The following is a 17,603-nucleotide window of genomic DNA, read 5'->3' on the forward strand; positions in this document are numbered from 1 at the left end:
GTGCCAAAGTCGATTTTGCTTTTCATTCTTTCTGGGTCGATAGAACAAGTACTAGTTGATCATTAGGGTCGATATAATCGACTAACTCCATCCTCCAAAATTCCAGACCTGTGTCTACAGAACAGAGAACTACTGTAATCGTAAAAGGCGGTGAGCTAACAGAACCCTAAGCGCACCGGAAAAAATGATTAGTGGCAGTTTTTCGGCCCTTCATGCATACATACATACACACACACACACACACACACACATACCCTCTTTCCAAAACTCCAAGAAAACAAAGGATCTTTTCGGTTTGAACGGCAGTTTTTTCTAGCGGTGTCATATGAAATTGTCACCCATAATTATGACTCTAGTATCGATCGTTTTAGGGTTGGGTTAGTGGTGGGGGAAGGGAAAGGGCTCTTTTTTCTTCAGAAATGTAAATAACCCAATCTGTTTCTTAAACGAGGGACATATTCATACGGCACAGAATGTTTTCACCTCAACAGACGTAATTGATTGGTTGAAATTGCAAAAAGAAATGAAGAAAAAAAAAAACAACAAATATCTTACAACTATAGAATTTTCTCAATAAAGCCAAGAGAAAAAGTTGTTTTATAAACACATTCTACCAGTATACGAAGTTTAAAAGTGTTTAGTTAGGTGGAAATTATTTTAAAAAACTGCCGTTCAAACCGAAAAGATCCCCCAAGAAAACAAATTCAACTCCGGAGTTTTTTTTGGTATGAATTTTCTAATAAGAAATTATTCGCGATGGCTTCCTAAAAGGATCGAAAGTGCTTAATAAATGATTTTATTTTATCCAAATCTCGACTACCCTCTGCTTCTTAACACACACACACACACGCACACACACACACACACACGCACACACACGAACACACACACACACACGCACAGACACACACACACACGCACGCACACACACGAATACACACACACACACGCACACGAACACACACACACGCGCACACACACACACACGAACACACACACACACACACGCACACACGCACACACACCGAACACACACACACACACACACACGAACACAACACACACACACACACACACACACACACACACGCATACACACATATACACACACACGCCTGCGCCCGCGCACACAAAGTTCACACGGAACTAAAAAAACTTTAGACTATTTGGCCATTGTAATGTCGTCGTCCGTTAAAAGTACGTTGGTTGCAGGCAACAAGTGATTTTTGTGTAACGACATGGTTCCGGCTATTAAAGGAAGGAGCAGAGAGATGCAGAGAGAGATGCAGAGAGAGATAGAGAGAGAGAGAGAGAGAGAGAGAGAGGGGAAGAGGGAGAGGCAGGAGGAAGATCGTGAGCGAGAAATAGAGAAAAAGAAACGGGAAAATAGAATGGATCGAAAGATAGAGTGGAAGGCGGAGAGAGAGAAAGAAGGGGAGGGTGACGAGATTGTGAGAGGGAAATGGAGGGATGGAGAGAGGTAGAGAAATAGTAAGAGATAGGTAGGTAAATAGATAGATAGATAAATAGATAGATAGAGAGAGAGTGAGAGAGGGAGCGAAGGCGAGATGGTGGTAGAGGGAGTGTAAGATGGAAATGGAAAGTTGCTGACAGACAGAGAAATAGAAACGGACAGGGAGAGAAAAATGGAGAGAGAGAGAGAGAGAGAGAGAGAGAGAGAGCGATGAATAGAGAGGTAGATAGATATAGAGGTAAATGGAGAGGGAGAAATGAAGAATGAAGGATTGGGAGAGAGATTGTGTGTGAGAGATGAGAGAGAGAGAGAGAGAGAGAGAGGGGGAGATATAGAAAGGAACAGGGAGAAAGAAAAAGAGAAGAGAATATCGAATGCTAGTGACGGATATAAGTAAAATATACGAAGGGGGAGAGAGAGAGAGAAAGAGAGGAAGGGAGATAGAGAGAGAGAAAGAGAGGAAGCGAGATAGAGAGAGGGAAAGAAGGGGAGTTGGTGTGAGAGAATGTTGCAGAATAAAAAAGAAAAAAAAAAATGTATTAGAGCGCGCGCGTGTGCGTGTGTGTGTGTGCGTGCGCGTGCACCGAAAGCCGTCCCCGGTACAGTTTTTTGGCTGGAGAAAATGTTGACAGCTGTTTACAGAAGACAATCCAATCTCGCATTAAGACTTCAGAACATTCCAGAAACGTTTTCTCCCGGATTACTGCCACTACTACTACTACTATACTACTATACTACTATACTACTTACTACTACTATTATTATTATATTATATTATATTATTATTATTATTATTATTATTGTATTATTATTATATTATTATATTGTTATTATTATTATTATTGTTATTATTATTATTATTTTATTATTACTATTATTATTATTATGTTATTATTATTATTATTATTATTGTTTGTGTTTATTATTATTATTATTATTGTTATTACTATTATTATACTATTATTATTATTATTGTTATACTACTACTATATACTACTACTATTACTATATTATTATTATTATTATTATTATTATTATTATTATTATTATTATATTGTTATTATTATTATTATTATGTTATTACTATTATTATTATTATTATTGTTATTATTATTATTATTAGTATTACTATTATTATTATTATTGTTATTATTTTATTATTGTTGTTGTTGTTGTTGTTATTATTATTATTATTATCACTTTTTTTCCCTTTTCTATTATTGTTGTTGTGGGTGGATAGGGAACTGGAAAGAGAGAGTTAGAGAGAAATGAAAGACGTATGTGGGGGTGAAACAAAAAAAAGAGAGACGAGACGATGATGATGATGATGATGATGATGATGATAGTGGAGGTGGGGGGGGTGGGGGTGGTACTAGGGGCGTAGGTGGAGGAGGAGGAGGAAGTTAGCAACCCATCGTGAAGCATAGCAACAGGGACAGACACGGCATCTTTTCCTAACGTATTCAGGTTGTTGCAATTCCGGTTTGTTGTTTACTCAGAGTAGCAACAGAATAGCAACAGTGGGAGTACGGTGACGATGATGACGATGACGATGATGATGATGATGATGATGATGATGATGATAATGATAGCCATGCGGCAAAATTTGAAACCAATTACGTTGAACAAGTAATTAAAAATGTAAATGAAGAAATATAAGCCGGTATTTCTAAAAAAATCACATTTAGTTGAAAAGATAGGCTTTAAATAAAATTAAATCAATAAAAGTGGAGGCGCATGGCCTAGTGGTTAGAGCAGCGGACTCGCGGTCGAGGGATCGCGGGTTCAAATCTCAGAGACCGGGCGATGTGTGTGTTTATGAGCGAAACACCCAAGCTCCACGCGCCTCCGGCGGAAGGTAATCGCGAACTTCTGCTGACTCTTTCGCCACAGCTTGTTTTCTCACTCTTTCCTCCTGCATCTTGCAGCTCACCTGCGACGGACCGACGTCCGTCCAGGTGGGGAACCTATACGCCAAGGAAACCGGGAAACCGGCCCTAATGAGCTAAGAATGGCTCGAGAAGGAACAAACAAAATCAACAAAAATATAATTCTAGTTGGAAGCACTCCGTCGGTTACGACGATGAGGGTTCCGGTTGATCCGACCAACGGAACAGCCTGCTCGTGAAATTAACGTGTAAGTGGCTGAGCACTCCACAGACACGTGTACCTTTAACGTAGTTCTCGGGGATATCGGCGTGACACAGAGAGTGACAAGGCCGGCCCTTTGAAATACAGGTACAACAGAAACAGGAAGTAAGAGTGAGAGAAAGTTGTGGTGAAAGAGTACAGCAGGGATCACCACCATCCCTGCCGGAGCCTCGTGGAGCTTTAGGTGTTTTCGCTCAATAAACACTCACAACGCCCAGTCTGGGAATCGAAACCGCGATCCTACGACCGCGAGTCCGCTGCCCTAACCACTGGGCCATTGCGCCTCCACAATTCCAGTATTATGGTTTCGTCTCAAACGTTGTACTACTCTAAAATGGCGAAACATAACTCTTAGAGCCTTTCAAGCGTGATACATCTTTCAGATTGTTGTGCGTAGTCTTTGAAACGGTGTACGTCTTTCAGGAGTCCGCACAGATTTTCTCACCCTCCCCCCACCGAAAAAAAAACAAAAAAAAAAACAAGAAAAAACGTACTTTTTTTCAGAAGTCCGCTCAGTTCATTTAAAGCATTGAACATCTCTGAGAAAGTCACATAGCATTTTAGACGTATTTTCCTTTGGATAACATCAGTGGCTTGGAGAGAGGAGAGGTTGGTATGCATGGACAACTGCTGATCTTTCATCAACAACCTTGCCCGGACTTGTGCCCCTAGAGGGGAACATTCTAGGTGCAATCCCATGGTCATTCATGGGACTTTACCTTTTTACCTCTTTCAGGAGGCCACACATCTTTCGAAACCTTGTACTTCTTTCAAAAGGCCACACAGATCCTTTCACATATTGTACACTTACCAGATTGTTGCACATAGCTTTTGAAATGTTGTACTTCGTTCAGAAGGCTGCACAGGTCATTTAAAAAAACGTACTTTTTTTCGGAAGTCCGCATAGAGCCTTTGAAATATTGTACTTCTTTCAGAAAACCGTACATAGCTTTCTAGACTGTGCTTCTTTCACAAGGCGGCTGCACATGGGCTTTCAAACTTTGTAGTTCTTTCAGGAGGCCACATTCATCATTTTAAACACTGTACTTTCAGAAGCTCACACATTATTTCAAACTTTGTACTTCTTTCAGAAGGCCACACATCGTTTCAAAACTCGTACTTTTTTCAGAGGGCCACACACATCGTTTCAAACGTTGTACTTTTTTCAAAAGACCACATGCATCGTTTCAGGCCTTGTACTTCTTCCAGAAGGCCACAGATGGTTTCAGACCTTGTACTTCTTTCATAGGGCCATACGCATTTCAAACCGAAGGCAACACTAATCGTTTCAAACCTTGTACTTTTTTCAGAAGACCATACAAATCGTTTCAAACTCTGTACTTCTTTCAGAAGACTACACATCATTTTTCAAAAGACCACATGCATCGTTTCAGACCTTGTACTTCTTTCAGGGGGCCATACACATTTCAAACCATGTACTCTTTTCAGAAGACCACACAAATCGTTTCAAACCTTGTCCTTTTTTCAGAAGGTCACACATCGTTTCAAACCTTGTACTTTTCTCAGAAGACCATACAAATCGTTTCAAACTCTGTACTTCTTTCAGAAGACTACACATCATTTCAAACGATGTACTTTTTTTCAAAAGACCACATGCATCGTTTCAGACCTTGTACTTCTTTCAGAGGGCCATACACATTTCAAACCTTGTCCTTTTTTTCAGAAGACCACACAAATCGTTTCAAACCTTGTCCTTTTTTCAGAAGTTCACACATCGTTTCAAACCCTGTACTTTGCTCAGAGGGCCACACAAATCGCCTCAAACCTTGTACTTTTTTAAGACGGCCACACATCGTTTCAAACCCTGTACTTTGCTCAGAGGGCCACACACATCGTTTCGAACGTTGCACTTCTTTCGGAACGATGCACACAACCTTTCAGAACGCTGCTGTATTTCTGAAAACCACAGACTCTCCCACTTTTGGCCTGGTCTATTTTCAAACGTTATTTATGGTTAGAATAAATAAATAAAGTCACTTGGCTCTTTGGTATGTTATTCCAATTATCCTGTTACCCCCCCCCTCTTGGAAAGAAATACAACTTAACCCTCTTGAACATGTTGCAAAACAAGTTAGAACAAGTTATATTAATGATCCGTCAAAGAACTCGTCAACGAATAATAACAACACGAACAAATTTTCGAAGAAATTATTATGACGCTTTTGCTGAAGAAGAACTCTTTAACATTTTCAGGGTATGGGTAGACACATGATGACACATCACCTCTGTTATTGTATTTTATGTCTGTCTGTCTGTCTCCTCCTCCTCCCCCTCCACTCCACTCCTCCTCCCCCCTCTTACTCCTCCCGTAAGCCACAGGAATCAACGTTTCGAAATCTTTGATGCTTCTTGATGGTTCACTTTTATTCTTCATTTCGGTTTTATGTTTCTATTCTTGGAACCGTCTTCTCTTCATGGCATCCATATTTGATTGTGTTTTTTTTGTTTTCCATTTTTCTTTAAAAGAAAATTGTCATCATCTTCTCCTCCACTTTGTTGTTGTTGTTGTTATTGTTGTTTTTTTCTCTTCTTTCCCCGCCACATTTTCTTCATCATCATCATCACCATCATCATCTTTTTCTTCTTCTTCTCTTCTTCTTCTTCTTTTACTACCACCACCATCACCACCACCACCACCACCACCACCAACACTACCACGACCGCTGCCCACACCCCTCCACTTTCTTCTCTTTCTTCTTTTATCACTACCACCCCTCCTCCCCTCCTCCTCCTCCTTCTTCTTCTTCCTCCTCCTCCTCCTCCTCCTCCTCCTCCTCACTCAGCCCGTGATTTCCATTCGGTTTCCACTCACCTCCACCTGATTCCCTTGACATCTTCAGCGAAAGTGTTGACTAAACTGCAAAATAGATTTGGGAGGTCGGGCATAAGTTCCACCACCACCACCACCACCACCACCACCATCTCCGTTACCACCTTTACCATCGCCGCCGCCACAACAGCACTCTTTGTAACGGTGGGCAGGGGTAGGGGAAAGAGGTTGAACCATGTCGTCTGCTACTTTGTTCATCTTCCTTTGATTCAATCTTGTTGCCGTGTAAAGCTGCTAATTTGTCCCAAACACATGGCAACGTCCTACAGGATCTGAGATCACAGCTGAAGACCACGTTTCAAAATAACTAATCCCATTGGCTACATATATAGACCCTACTTATACCTGACTGCTCTACGGGCTCTCTTCTGGTCTCTCTATCATACACCCCCGCATACACATACATACATACATACATATATATATACAGGAGTAGCTGTGTGGTAAGTAGCTTGCTAACCAACCACATGTTTCCGGGTTCAGTTCTACTGCGTGGCATCTTGGGCAAGTGTCTTCTGCTATAGCCCCGGGCCGACCAATGCCTTGTGAGTGGATTTGGTAGACGGAAACTGAAAGAAGCCTGTCGTATATATGTATATATGTGTGTGTGTGTGTGTGTGTTTGTGTTTGTCACCCTAGCATTGCTTGACAACCGATGCTGGTGTGTTTACGTCCCCGTCATTTAGCGGTTCGGCAAAAGAGACCGATAGAATAAGTACTGGGCTTACAAAGAATAAGTCCCGGGGTCGATTTGCTCGACTAAAGGCAGTGCTCCAGCATGGCCGCAGTCAAATGACTGAAACAAGTAAAAAGAGAAAAAAGAAAAGAGAATATATATATATATATATATATATATATATATATAGAGAGAGAGAGAGAGAGAGAGAGAGAGAGAGAGCAGTTGTATACTGTCAACTTAACGTGACAGTCCCATAAAGGGAATCACACCACCGCTATTTAACCCTAGGAAGCATCAACGCTTCCTGTCGACCTTGACACACTTCCCGTGTCCTTATGTTTACATATATATGTGTGTTTATGTATTTGTGCGTCTGTGTTTGTCCTCTCACCATCGTTTGACAACCGGTGTTGGTGTGTTTACGTCCCTATAATCTAGCGGTTCGGCACAGAGACCGATAGAATAAGTACTAGGCTTACAAAGAATAAGTCCAGAGGCCGATTTCTTCGACTAAAAGGGTAAAACCCTTGAAGGCGGAGCTCCAGCATGTCCGCATTGAAATGACTGAAACAAGTAGAAGAATAAAATATGTGTGAGTATGTGTGTGTGTGAGTAGTAATTTCGAAGTGGGGAGTAAGTCGATTACCTCCCCCACCCCAGTGCTCAAGTTGTACTCATTTTATCGATTCCTAAATGCAAAGTCGACCCTGACATCCTTTAGGCTCAGAATGTAAAGACGGACAAAATGCCGCCAAGCATTTTTACTCGGCGCGATAACGATTCTGCCAGCTCTGCGCCTTTAATACATAAAAAAATAATAAATGCATCCTTTTAAAGCCTATCCAGGCTCATGGACCTGGTTCCCCGGTTTCTATGGCGTATGTGTTCCCCAGACTGGACGGGACGCCAGTCCATCGCAGCGTTACTCACTTTTGCCTGCTGAGTAGACTGGAGCGACGTGAAATGAAGTGTTTTGCTCAAGAACACAACGCGTTGCCCGGTTCAGGAATCGAAACCACAATCTTACGATCATGGTGCTGACACCGTAACCACTAAGCCACACGCCTCACTGCCTTTGATACACAATTAAATCAAACATAATAATATCAAACTTAAAAAATTGAGAAATCATTAGCTTGCTGGGACCATGGGGCGAACTGACAATCCCTTTTAGAAATTATTTGTTAGTTTCTTTTGATATATAACATCACTGTCGTGTTATACTTGTAAAAGAAAAGAAAATATATAATGATTTATTTGCGAGTGAATTCTTTTCAGCCTTGAAAACGGTGAGCTTGGCTCAAGTATGGGCTAGTTTGCCGTAACTGTCACTTAGGGCGTGGAAAACTCTTAGTTGTTACGAGTGTTTGTTATGTATACACATGAGTGAGGAATATATTTGAGTTTATGGAAGTCGTCTCAAGTATAGGGGAGAGAGAGGGAGAGGAAGGGAGACCGAAAGACAGAGAGAGAGACCGAAAGAGAGTGATCGAAAGAGAGAGAGAGAGAGAGAAGTCTTTTGTTTTGTTAGAAGGATTGATCTGTTAGTAAATACATTGACACTTCGTTTATTTATTCATTGAACGTTTTCTTTCCTCTTCTTTTTTTTTTTTTTTTGTTATATTTAGGTTTATTGCAGCAAGAATGAAGGACTTCTTTCTTCTGCTATGCCATGTGAGTTAACAAAAAAAAAAAACAGAAAGAAAAGAGAGAAAGAAAGAAAGAACGAACGAAAGAAAGAAAAAAAAGGAAGACGAAGGAAAGAAGTTGTTACATGATAGAAAACAAAAATAAAAAAAAATTCTATCATAACAACAACAATAATAAAAAAAAGGTGAAATCAAAAACAAACTGGAGTAAAACGCGCAGCTGCTTATAAATAAAAAAACAGTTAATGATGAGCGTTAAATAAGTATTCTTAACGTCGTAAAAAACGCCATTACACAAGTTTGAACAGGCAATTTTTTTTTTTTTTTATATAATAAAAAAAAAAAAATTCAAAAACAAACAACATCTTCGCTGTGGCTGCACATCTAAATCTGTTAGCTGCAATGGTTGCTGCTGCAAACTCCGAGAACCAGATGCCCCAAATGGCAAACAACATCCACCCCGAAGCTGCTAACTGTACAGAGAACAACGTTTCTACAACAGCGAACCAGGTGAATTCGGAAGATGGCGATAACAACGGCAATAGAAATGCAAATTTTTGGTCTTACATGGCATTGGGATGGGACTGCGTAAGAACTATAATTGGACTTCTTTACCTATTTCTGGAGACAGCCTTGAAACAGCTCTTGCCAGTGAAATACCAGTCTAAGAATATCAAAGGTTACAATGTATTAATCACCGGAGCTGGTATGTACCGTTTCGCTTTTGATTGTTATTCATTATTATTATTATTATTATTATTGTTTCTTTTTCTCTTAAGTCGGCGAGCTGGCAGAATCGTTAGCACGCCGGGAGAAATGCTTAACAGTATTTTGTCTGACGTTCTGAGTTTAAATTCCCCGAGGTCGATTTTGCCTTTCATCCTTTCGGGTTCGATAAATTAAGTAGCAGTTACGCACTGGGGTCGATGTAATCGACTTAATACCTTTGTCTGTCCTTGCTTGTCCCCTCTATATTTAGCCCCTTGTGGGTAGTAAAGAAATAGGTATTTCGTCTGTCGCTACGTTCTGAGTTAAAATTCAGCCGAGGTCGACTTTGCCCTTCATCCTTTCGGGGTCGATAAATTAAGTACCAGTTACGCACTGAGGTCAATATAATCGACTTAATCCCTTTGTCTGTCCTTGTTTGTTCCTCTATGTTTAGCCCCTTGTGGGCAATAAAGAAATAAGAAACGTTAGCATGCTGGGCGAAATACCTAGCGGTATTTCGTCTGCCGTTACGTTCTGAGTTCAAATTCCGCCGAGGTCGACTTTACCTTTCCGGGTCGATAAATTAAGTACCACTTGAGCACTGGGGTCAATGTAATCGACTATTCCCCTCCCCCAAATTTCAGGCCTTGTACCTATAACTGAAAGGATCATTACTTTGTTTTTCTCGTAAGGCAACGAGCTTTAACAAAGCCTGAAATTTTGCGGAAAGGAGTTTAGTCGATGGCATGGGCCCAAATACTTAACTGCTACCTAATTTTATCAGACCTCTGAGGAATGAAAGTCAAAGATGATTTCTGTGGGGTTTGAACTCAAAATGTGATGGACTGCAACAATAAATACCGCAAAACATTCTCTCTGACGCTTTAACAATTTTGCCAATCTACCAGCGGAACGGGCAGTCGGTACCATTGACCCCAGAATTTTTCGGGTACATTACTTTATCAGTAAATTTTGATACTTTTCATTCTCACGATTTTCATTAAGAAAAAAAACAAAAAAGAACTTGGATTTTTTTTGCGGGGAATCAAGTCCCCTGACCTCCTAATGAGTCCACACACACACACACACACACACACACACACACACACACACACACACACACACACACACACACACATTTTTGAAAAGTTATTCATGCTATTCCTGCCTGATGAGGAAGGAAAATGGAACGGATTTGGAGAGGAGGATGCAAAAAAGCAATGAAAAATTTTTTCGAAAATATTCTTTTAGAAGCATAGTTTCCGTTGTGAGAAGCAGGAATACGAGAAGGAGAGAGAGAGAGAGAAAGAGAGAGAGAGAAATCTTCCAATTCCGTGCCAATTTTCTTTCCCTGAAGAATGGCTATTCTGAAATTCCGTCCTATTGCCTCACTGATCATTTTCTTTTTCTCTCCTTATACTAACTTCCAGAATCGCAATTCGGTTTGTATGAAACACTTGGACACACACACACACACCATACACACACAGAGACACGCACACACACACACACACACACACACACACACACACACATATTATTCATCCTTAATCATAAGTCCGACAAAATATATTTTGTTTTGCTTATGACTCCTCGGGAACTCTAAATAAAAAAATATATACTTGCAGCCAGTTCTTTTCTTTTTAACTTACAAGATGTAATACTCTGCTGTGTCTCATTAATTTCTCCTCTTTCAACATTTTGCCCTGAAGAAGGATTATATCCGAAACGTTAAATTCTCCATTATGTAAACCTTTATATTTGCAGGAAGTGGCATTGGTCGTTGTTTAGCCACGAAATTTTCAGAGCTTGGTTGTACCTTGATTCTGTGGGATATCAACAAAGAGAATAATGAGGAAACGGCAGCCATGATACGTGCCAACGGCAAAACAGCCATTAGCTACGTATGTGACGTCAGTAGCAAGAATGATATCTACAGAGTCGCTGATAGGGTAAGTTGATTTACATTTCTTTTTTGTGGTTTTGCTTGTAATAGTATTAAAGCCCCTTTGATACCAATCCGCCTGAACCCTTATCTGGTCCTATGGTTCAAAATCCTCGTTTTGCGATGATTTAAATTAACACTTTCCATCAGAACTTCTTGTTAATTGAAATCAGAACGGACGAAATACCGCTGAGCATTTTACCCGGGGTGTTTAACGATTCTACCCGCTCACCGCCTCGACAATATAAGAAATATTGGTTTCACATTTTCGCCCGTGACCTGCAATTGTGGGGGAGGGATAAGTCGATTATATCGACCCCAGTGTTTTATCAATTCCGGAAGGATGAACGGCAAAGTCAACCTCAGTCGCAGCTGAACCCGGAACGTAAAGACGGACGAAATCCGCTGAGCTTCTTGGTTGGCGTGCTAACGATTTTACCTGTTTGCTGCCTTGACATTGGGGAAAACATTACATCATATATTGGCTTAAATTCAGTTTGAGACTCTAGTTCAATAACAACAAGGTTATTTTTATATATTTCACCTGCAACCTTGCTTGTTATTCTTCGCTGGGGAAATATTTATAGAATTGATATGCTTCTGGCTGATCTCAAACTGGCAAATAAAGCGACACCATGAAAAATTTGCATCGCATAGATCTATGCTTGTGGTTTATCAGATGTGACCCTCGGAATATCGACAATGTTAAAATGCTGCCGTTCAGTAAGTAAATTCTATTCTAGTTTAGGGTTAGGGGGCCGGTCGATTAGATTGACCCCAGTATGCAACTGGTACTTAATTTATCGACCCCGAAAGGATGAACGGCAAAGTCAACCTTGGTGGTATTTGATCTCAGAACGTAAAGACAGACGAAATACCGCTATGCATTTCGCCCGGCGTGCTAACGTTTCTTATTTCTTTACTGCCCACAAGGGGCTAAACATAGAGGGGGAAAACAAGGACAGACAAACGGATTTAAGTCGATTATATCGACCCCAGTGCGTAACTGGTACTTATTTAATCGACCCCGAAAGGATGAACGGCAAAGTTGACCTCGGCGGAATTTGAACTCAGAACGTAGCGGCAGATGAAATACCTATTTCTTTACTACCCAGAAGGGGCTTAACATAGAGAGGACAAACAAGGACAGACAAACGGATTAACTCGATTACATCGACCCCACTGTGTAACTGGTACTTATTTAATCGACCCCGAAAGGATGAAAGGCAAAGTCGACCTCGGTGGAATTTGAACTCAGAACGTAAAGACAGACGAAATACCTATTTCTTTATTACCCACAAGGGGCTAAACATAGAGGGGACAAACAAGGACAGACATACGTATTAAGTCGATCGCATCGACCCCAGTGCGGAACTGGTACTTAATTTATCGACCCCGAAAGGACGAAAGGAAAAGTCGACCTCGGCGGGATTTGAACTCAGAACATAAAGACAGACGAAATACCGCTATGCATTTCGCCCGGCGTGCCAACGTTTCTGCCAGCTCACCGCCTCTTTCAGTAAGTAAATTAACATCTCAGGGCTGCAGCGCGTATTGTGTTTGTTAATATATTTCATCCATTTGAAACGCTCGAATGCTTAGAAATAAATAAATAAATAATAAATAACTTGATGGATGATGTAACAGAAACAATGTAACCCAGAATAGACAACATACAATAATAATGATTTCAAATTTTCGCAGCAGGCCAGCATGTTCGAGAGAGTGTTAAGTCGATGACATCGATCCCAGTGCTCGATTGTTCCTTGTATGAAAGGAAAATCGACCATGGCGGAATTTGAACTCAGAACGTACGAAATGCCGCCAAGTATTTTACCACTCGTGCTAACAATTCTTTTCTACTCTAGGCACAAAGCCCAATATTTTTAGGGCGGGGCTAGTCGATTAGATCGGTCCCAGTATGCAATTGGTACTCAATTTATCGACCCCGAAAGGATGAAGGGCAAAGTCGATCTCGGCGGAATTTGAACTCAGAACGTAAAGTCAGACGAAATATCTATATCTTTACTACCCACAAGGGGCTAAACACAGAGGGGACACACAAGGACAGACAAACGGATTTAAGTCGATTATATCGACCCCAGTGCGTAACTGGTACTTAATTTATCGACCCCGAAAGGATGAAAGGCAAAGTCGACCTCGGCGGAATTTGAACTCAGAGCGTAGCGGCAGACGGAATACCTATTTCTTTATTACCCACAAGGGGCTAAACACAGAGGGGAGAAACTTGGACAGACACAGGTATTAAGTCGATTACATCGACTCCAGTGCGTAACTGGTACTTAATTTATCGACCCCGAAAGGATGAAAGGCAAAGTCGACCTCGGCGGAATTTGAACTCAGAGCGTAAGCGGCAGACGGAATACCTATTCCTTTATACCCACAAGGGGCTAAACACAGAGGGGAAAAACTTGGACGACACGGTATTAAGTCGATTACATCGACTCCAGTGCGTAACTGGTACTTAATTTATCGACCCCGAAAGGATGAAAGGCAAGTAGCACTCGGCGGAATTTGAACTCAGAGCGTAGCGGCAGACGGAATACCTATTTCTTTATTACCCACAAGGGGCTAAACACAGAGGGGAGAAACTGGACAGACACATGTGTTAAGTCGATTACATCGACTCCAGTGCGTAATGGTACTTAATTTATCGACCGAAAGGATGAAAGCAAAGTCGAACCGGGCGGAATTTGAACTCAGAGCGTAGCGGCAGACGGAAACCTATTTCTTTATTACCCACAAGGGGCTAAACACAGAGGGGAGAAACTTGGAGACACAGGTATTAAGTCGATTACATCGGACTCCAGTGCGTAACTGGTACTTAATTTATCGCCCCCGAAAGGATGAAAGGCAAAGTCGACCTCGGCGGAATTTGAACTCAGAGCGTAGCGGCAGACGGAACTACCATCTTTATTACCCACAAGGGGCTAAACACAGAGGGGAGAAACTTGGACAGACACAGGTATTAAGTCGATTACATCGACTCCAGTGCGTAACTGGTACTTAATTTATCGACCCCGAAAGGATGAAAGGCAAAGTCGACCTCGGCGGAATTTGAACTCAGAGCGTAGCGGCAGACGGAATACCTATTTCTTTATTACCCACAAGGGGCTAAACACAGAGGGGAGAAACTTGGACAGACACAGGTATTAAGTCGATTACATCGACTCCAGTGCGTAACTGGTACTTAATTTATCGACCCCGAAAGGATGAAAGGCAAAGTAGACCTCGGCGGAATTTGAACTCAGTACGTAACGACAGACGAAATACCGCTATGCATTTCGTCCGGCGTGCTAACAATTCCGCCAGCTCGCCGCATTAAGCTAGCTTCATCATAACGAAGTTATTTAAAAGTGAATTCTTTATATTTTCAAAATTAATTTAAATAAATACTGTTTATTTCAATAGAAATATAATAACAAAAGAGTTAACTACAGTTCTTGTTTTTAGACTTTTTAATGTCGTCACGCCAACAATTTGTTTTTTAAACACTTTTTCGGACAATTTAAAGAGTTTTATTGGCGATGAGGTGACGGAATCGGAGCGGAAAAAATTCCTTACATTATTTGTTCCAGCTCTTTGCCTTTTTGCCAGCTTAATTTATTTCGGCTTTTTGCGTCCCGGGTTCAAATCCTACTGAGGATAATTTGGTTTTTATCCTTCTGAAGGTCGGTAAAATAAAGGGCTAGTCAAGTAAGGAGGTGAATTGAATCAAGTACCAATCAGCGCGAAAAGGCTATGGGCCAGCATCGTATAAAAGTGTAACCGTGTTCTGATAACAATGTGTCATGCTCTCGCTAATAGTTTTTGAAGCCCGTGTAGTCTCGGGCAGATATAGACATCCTTTGGGTTCTCCCATTCTTGGCCCGGAGGAACATCCGGGTTGTGACAGTTGGAGGGAAACAGGGTTGCACCAGGATTTGGATAATACTAACTTATAACCAAACAGACTGGGATGACGGGAAACGAAGGACAACAGAAACTGCCTGTTTTGGGAATTGAACCAGCGTGGGACTCCGACGACAGATGAAGTGGCACCTCGGCTGGAATACTCCACCACCCCATCAATATTGCTGTATTTATACCAACACAATGCACACACGAGCACAGGCATAACTGGGCGGATAAGCAGCTTGATTTGCGACCACGTGATTCTGCGTTCAGTCCCGTTGCGCGGCCACTTGGGTAAATGTCTTCAACTATTGACCCGGATCAACCAATGCCTTGTGAGTGAATTTCGTAAACGGAAACTGCGTGAAAGCCGGTCTTATATTTGTTTGTGTGTGTGTGTGTTCATCGCTTGACAACCGTTGTTAGTTTGTTTACGTCCATCACAACTTTGCAGTTCATCAAAAGAAACAAATAAAGCGCTCAACTTTAAAAAGCCCAAAAGCCGCTAGCGTGGCTGTGCGGTAAGAAGCTTGCTTTCTAACCACATGGTTCCGGGTTCAGTCCCACTGAGTGGCACCTTCGGCCGACCAAAGCCTTGTGAGTGAATTTGATAGACGGAAACTGAAAGAAACCCGTCGTATATATATATATCTATATGTGTGTGCCTTTGTGTCTGTGTTTGTCCATCCACCGTCACTTGGCAGCCGATGTTGGTGTGTTTACATCCCCGTAACTTAGTGGTTCGGCAAAGGAGACTGATATCATAAGTACCAAGTTTGCAAAGAATAAATCCTAGGGTCGATGTGTTCGACTAAAACCCCCTTAAAGGCAGTACTCCAGCATGGCCTCAGTCAAATGACTGAAACATGTAAAAAACAAAAAAAAAACAAAAGAACATACATATACGGAGTGTGAAACCAGATCCCGTTGAAGGGGGTAACCCCAAAATGCAAAACAAAATCCCATAAAGCGTTTTACAGATTTACCCCCTCCAACCCCCACCTCACCTCACCTCACCTCACCTCACCTCATCTCACCTCCGCCACCAGCAGATGATGGAAATCGCTGCGTTGTTTATATACGTTCCCATAGCAACCAATTGAAACCATTATTAGCGATGAACTGGGAGAATCTGAGAAGTTTGTGAGAGAAATTGACACCCAGGGATCTTTGATGTTTCCTTTTTATCTTTTCTACATGCTTCGGTCATTGGACTGCGGCCATGCTGGGGCACCGCCTTGAAGGACTTTTATTCGAACAAATCGACTCTAGTGCTTGTTATTTATTAATTTTTTTATTTTATTAAAGTATGATTTTTACTCTATCGGTATCGTTTGCCGAACCGTTAAGTCACGGGTCGTAAACAAATCAACACCGATTACCATGTAGTGTGTTTGTATGTGAGACAAACGGTCGCGCGTGCACACAGACATGCCCACGTACACACACATACACATATATAAAAACCCTTCCAAAACAGACAATAAGCGTAGGAGTGGCTGTGTGGTAAGTATCTTGCTTACGAACCACATGGTTCCAGGTTCAGTCCCACTGCGTGGCATCTTGGGCAAGTTTTCTCCTATAGCCTCGGGCTTGTGAGGGGATTTGGGAGAAGGAAACTGAAAGAAGCCCGTCATATATATATATATATATATATGTTTGTGTGTGTATGTGTGTGTATGTTTGTGTGTCTGTGTTTGTCCCCCCACCATCATTTGACAACCGATGCTGGTGTGTTTACGTCCCCGTCGATTAATTAAGTACCAGTTACGCACTGGGGTCGATATAATCGACTTAATCCGTTTGTCTGTTCTTGTTTGTCCTCTCTGTGTGTTGCCCCTTGTGGGTAGTAAAGAAATAGGTATTTCGTCTGCTGCTACGTTCTGAGTTCAAATTCTGTCGAGGTCGACTTTGCCTGTCATCCTTTCGGGGTCGATGTAATCGACTTCATCCGTTTGTCTGTCCTTGTTTGTCCTCTCTGTGTTTAGCCCCTTGTGGGTTAGCAAAGAAATAGGTGGTTGCAAAGTAAAGGGAGCCTCTTAACCCCATATCTTTATGTTTTTGGAGGAAAGCACCGAGAACTGTCCGTTTATCTTTCTTGAGGCAGAAGAATTAGGAATGAACCAAATCTCCGCAATGGATCGAAACAGCTACAGTGTCAGTGACACTCTACTTTTTTCTTTTTTTTTTCTTCTTTTTTTTTGTTTTATTATACTTTAAATTCCCCGTGA

At 41.5% G+C, this 17,603-nt stretch overlaps 1 protein-coding gene across 1 annotated transcript in view; it reads left to right on the forward strand.

The window, feature by feature from the left end:
- The first annotated feature begins 8,938 nt into the window (after positions 1 to 8,938).
- The window catches only part of LOC115223626 (epidermal retinol dehydrogenase 2), a 36,540-nt gene continuing 27,875 nt past the window's right edge, over positions 8,939 to 17,603 (forward strand). The window contains exons 1-2 of the mRNA XM_029794294.2: positions 8,939 to 9,510; positions 11,280 to 11,464. Coding sequence (XP_029650154.1) covers positions 9,207 to 9,510; positions 11,280 to 11,464 — 489 coding nt within the window. The 5' untranslated portion in view covers positions 8,939 to 9,206. The remainder of the gene's footprint in view (positions 9,511 to 11,279; positions 11,465 to 17,603) is intronic.

The sequence above is a fragment of the Octopus sinensis genome, linkage group LG23, assembly GCF_006345805.1.
Source record: "Octopus sinensis linkage group LG23, ASM634580v1, whole genome shotgun sequence".
NCBI lineage: Eukaryota > Metazoa > Mollusca > Cephalopoda > Octopoda > Octopodidae > Octopus > Octopus sinensis.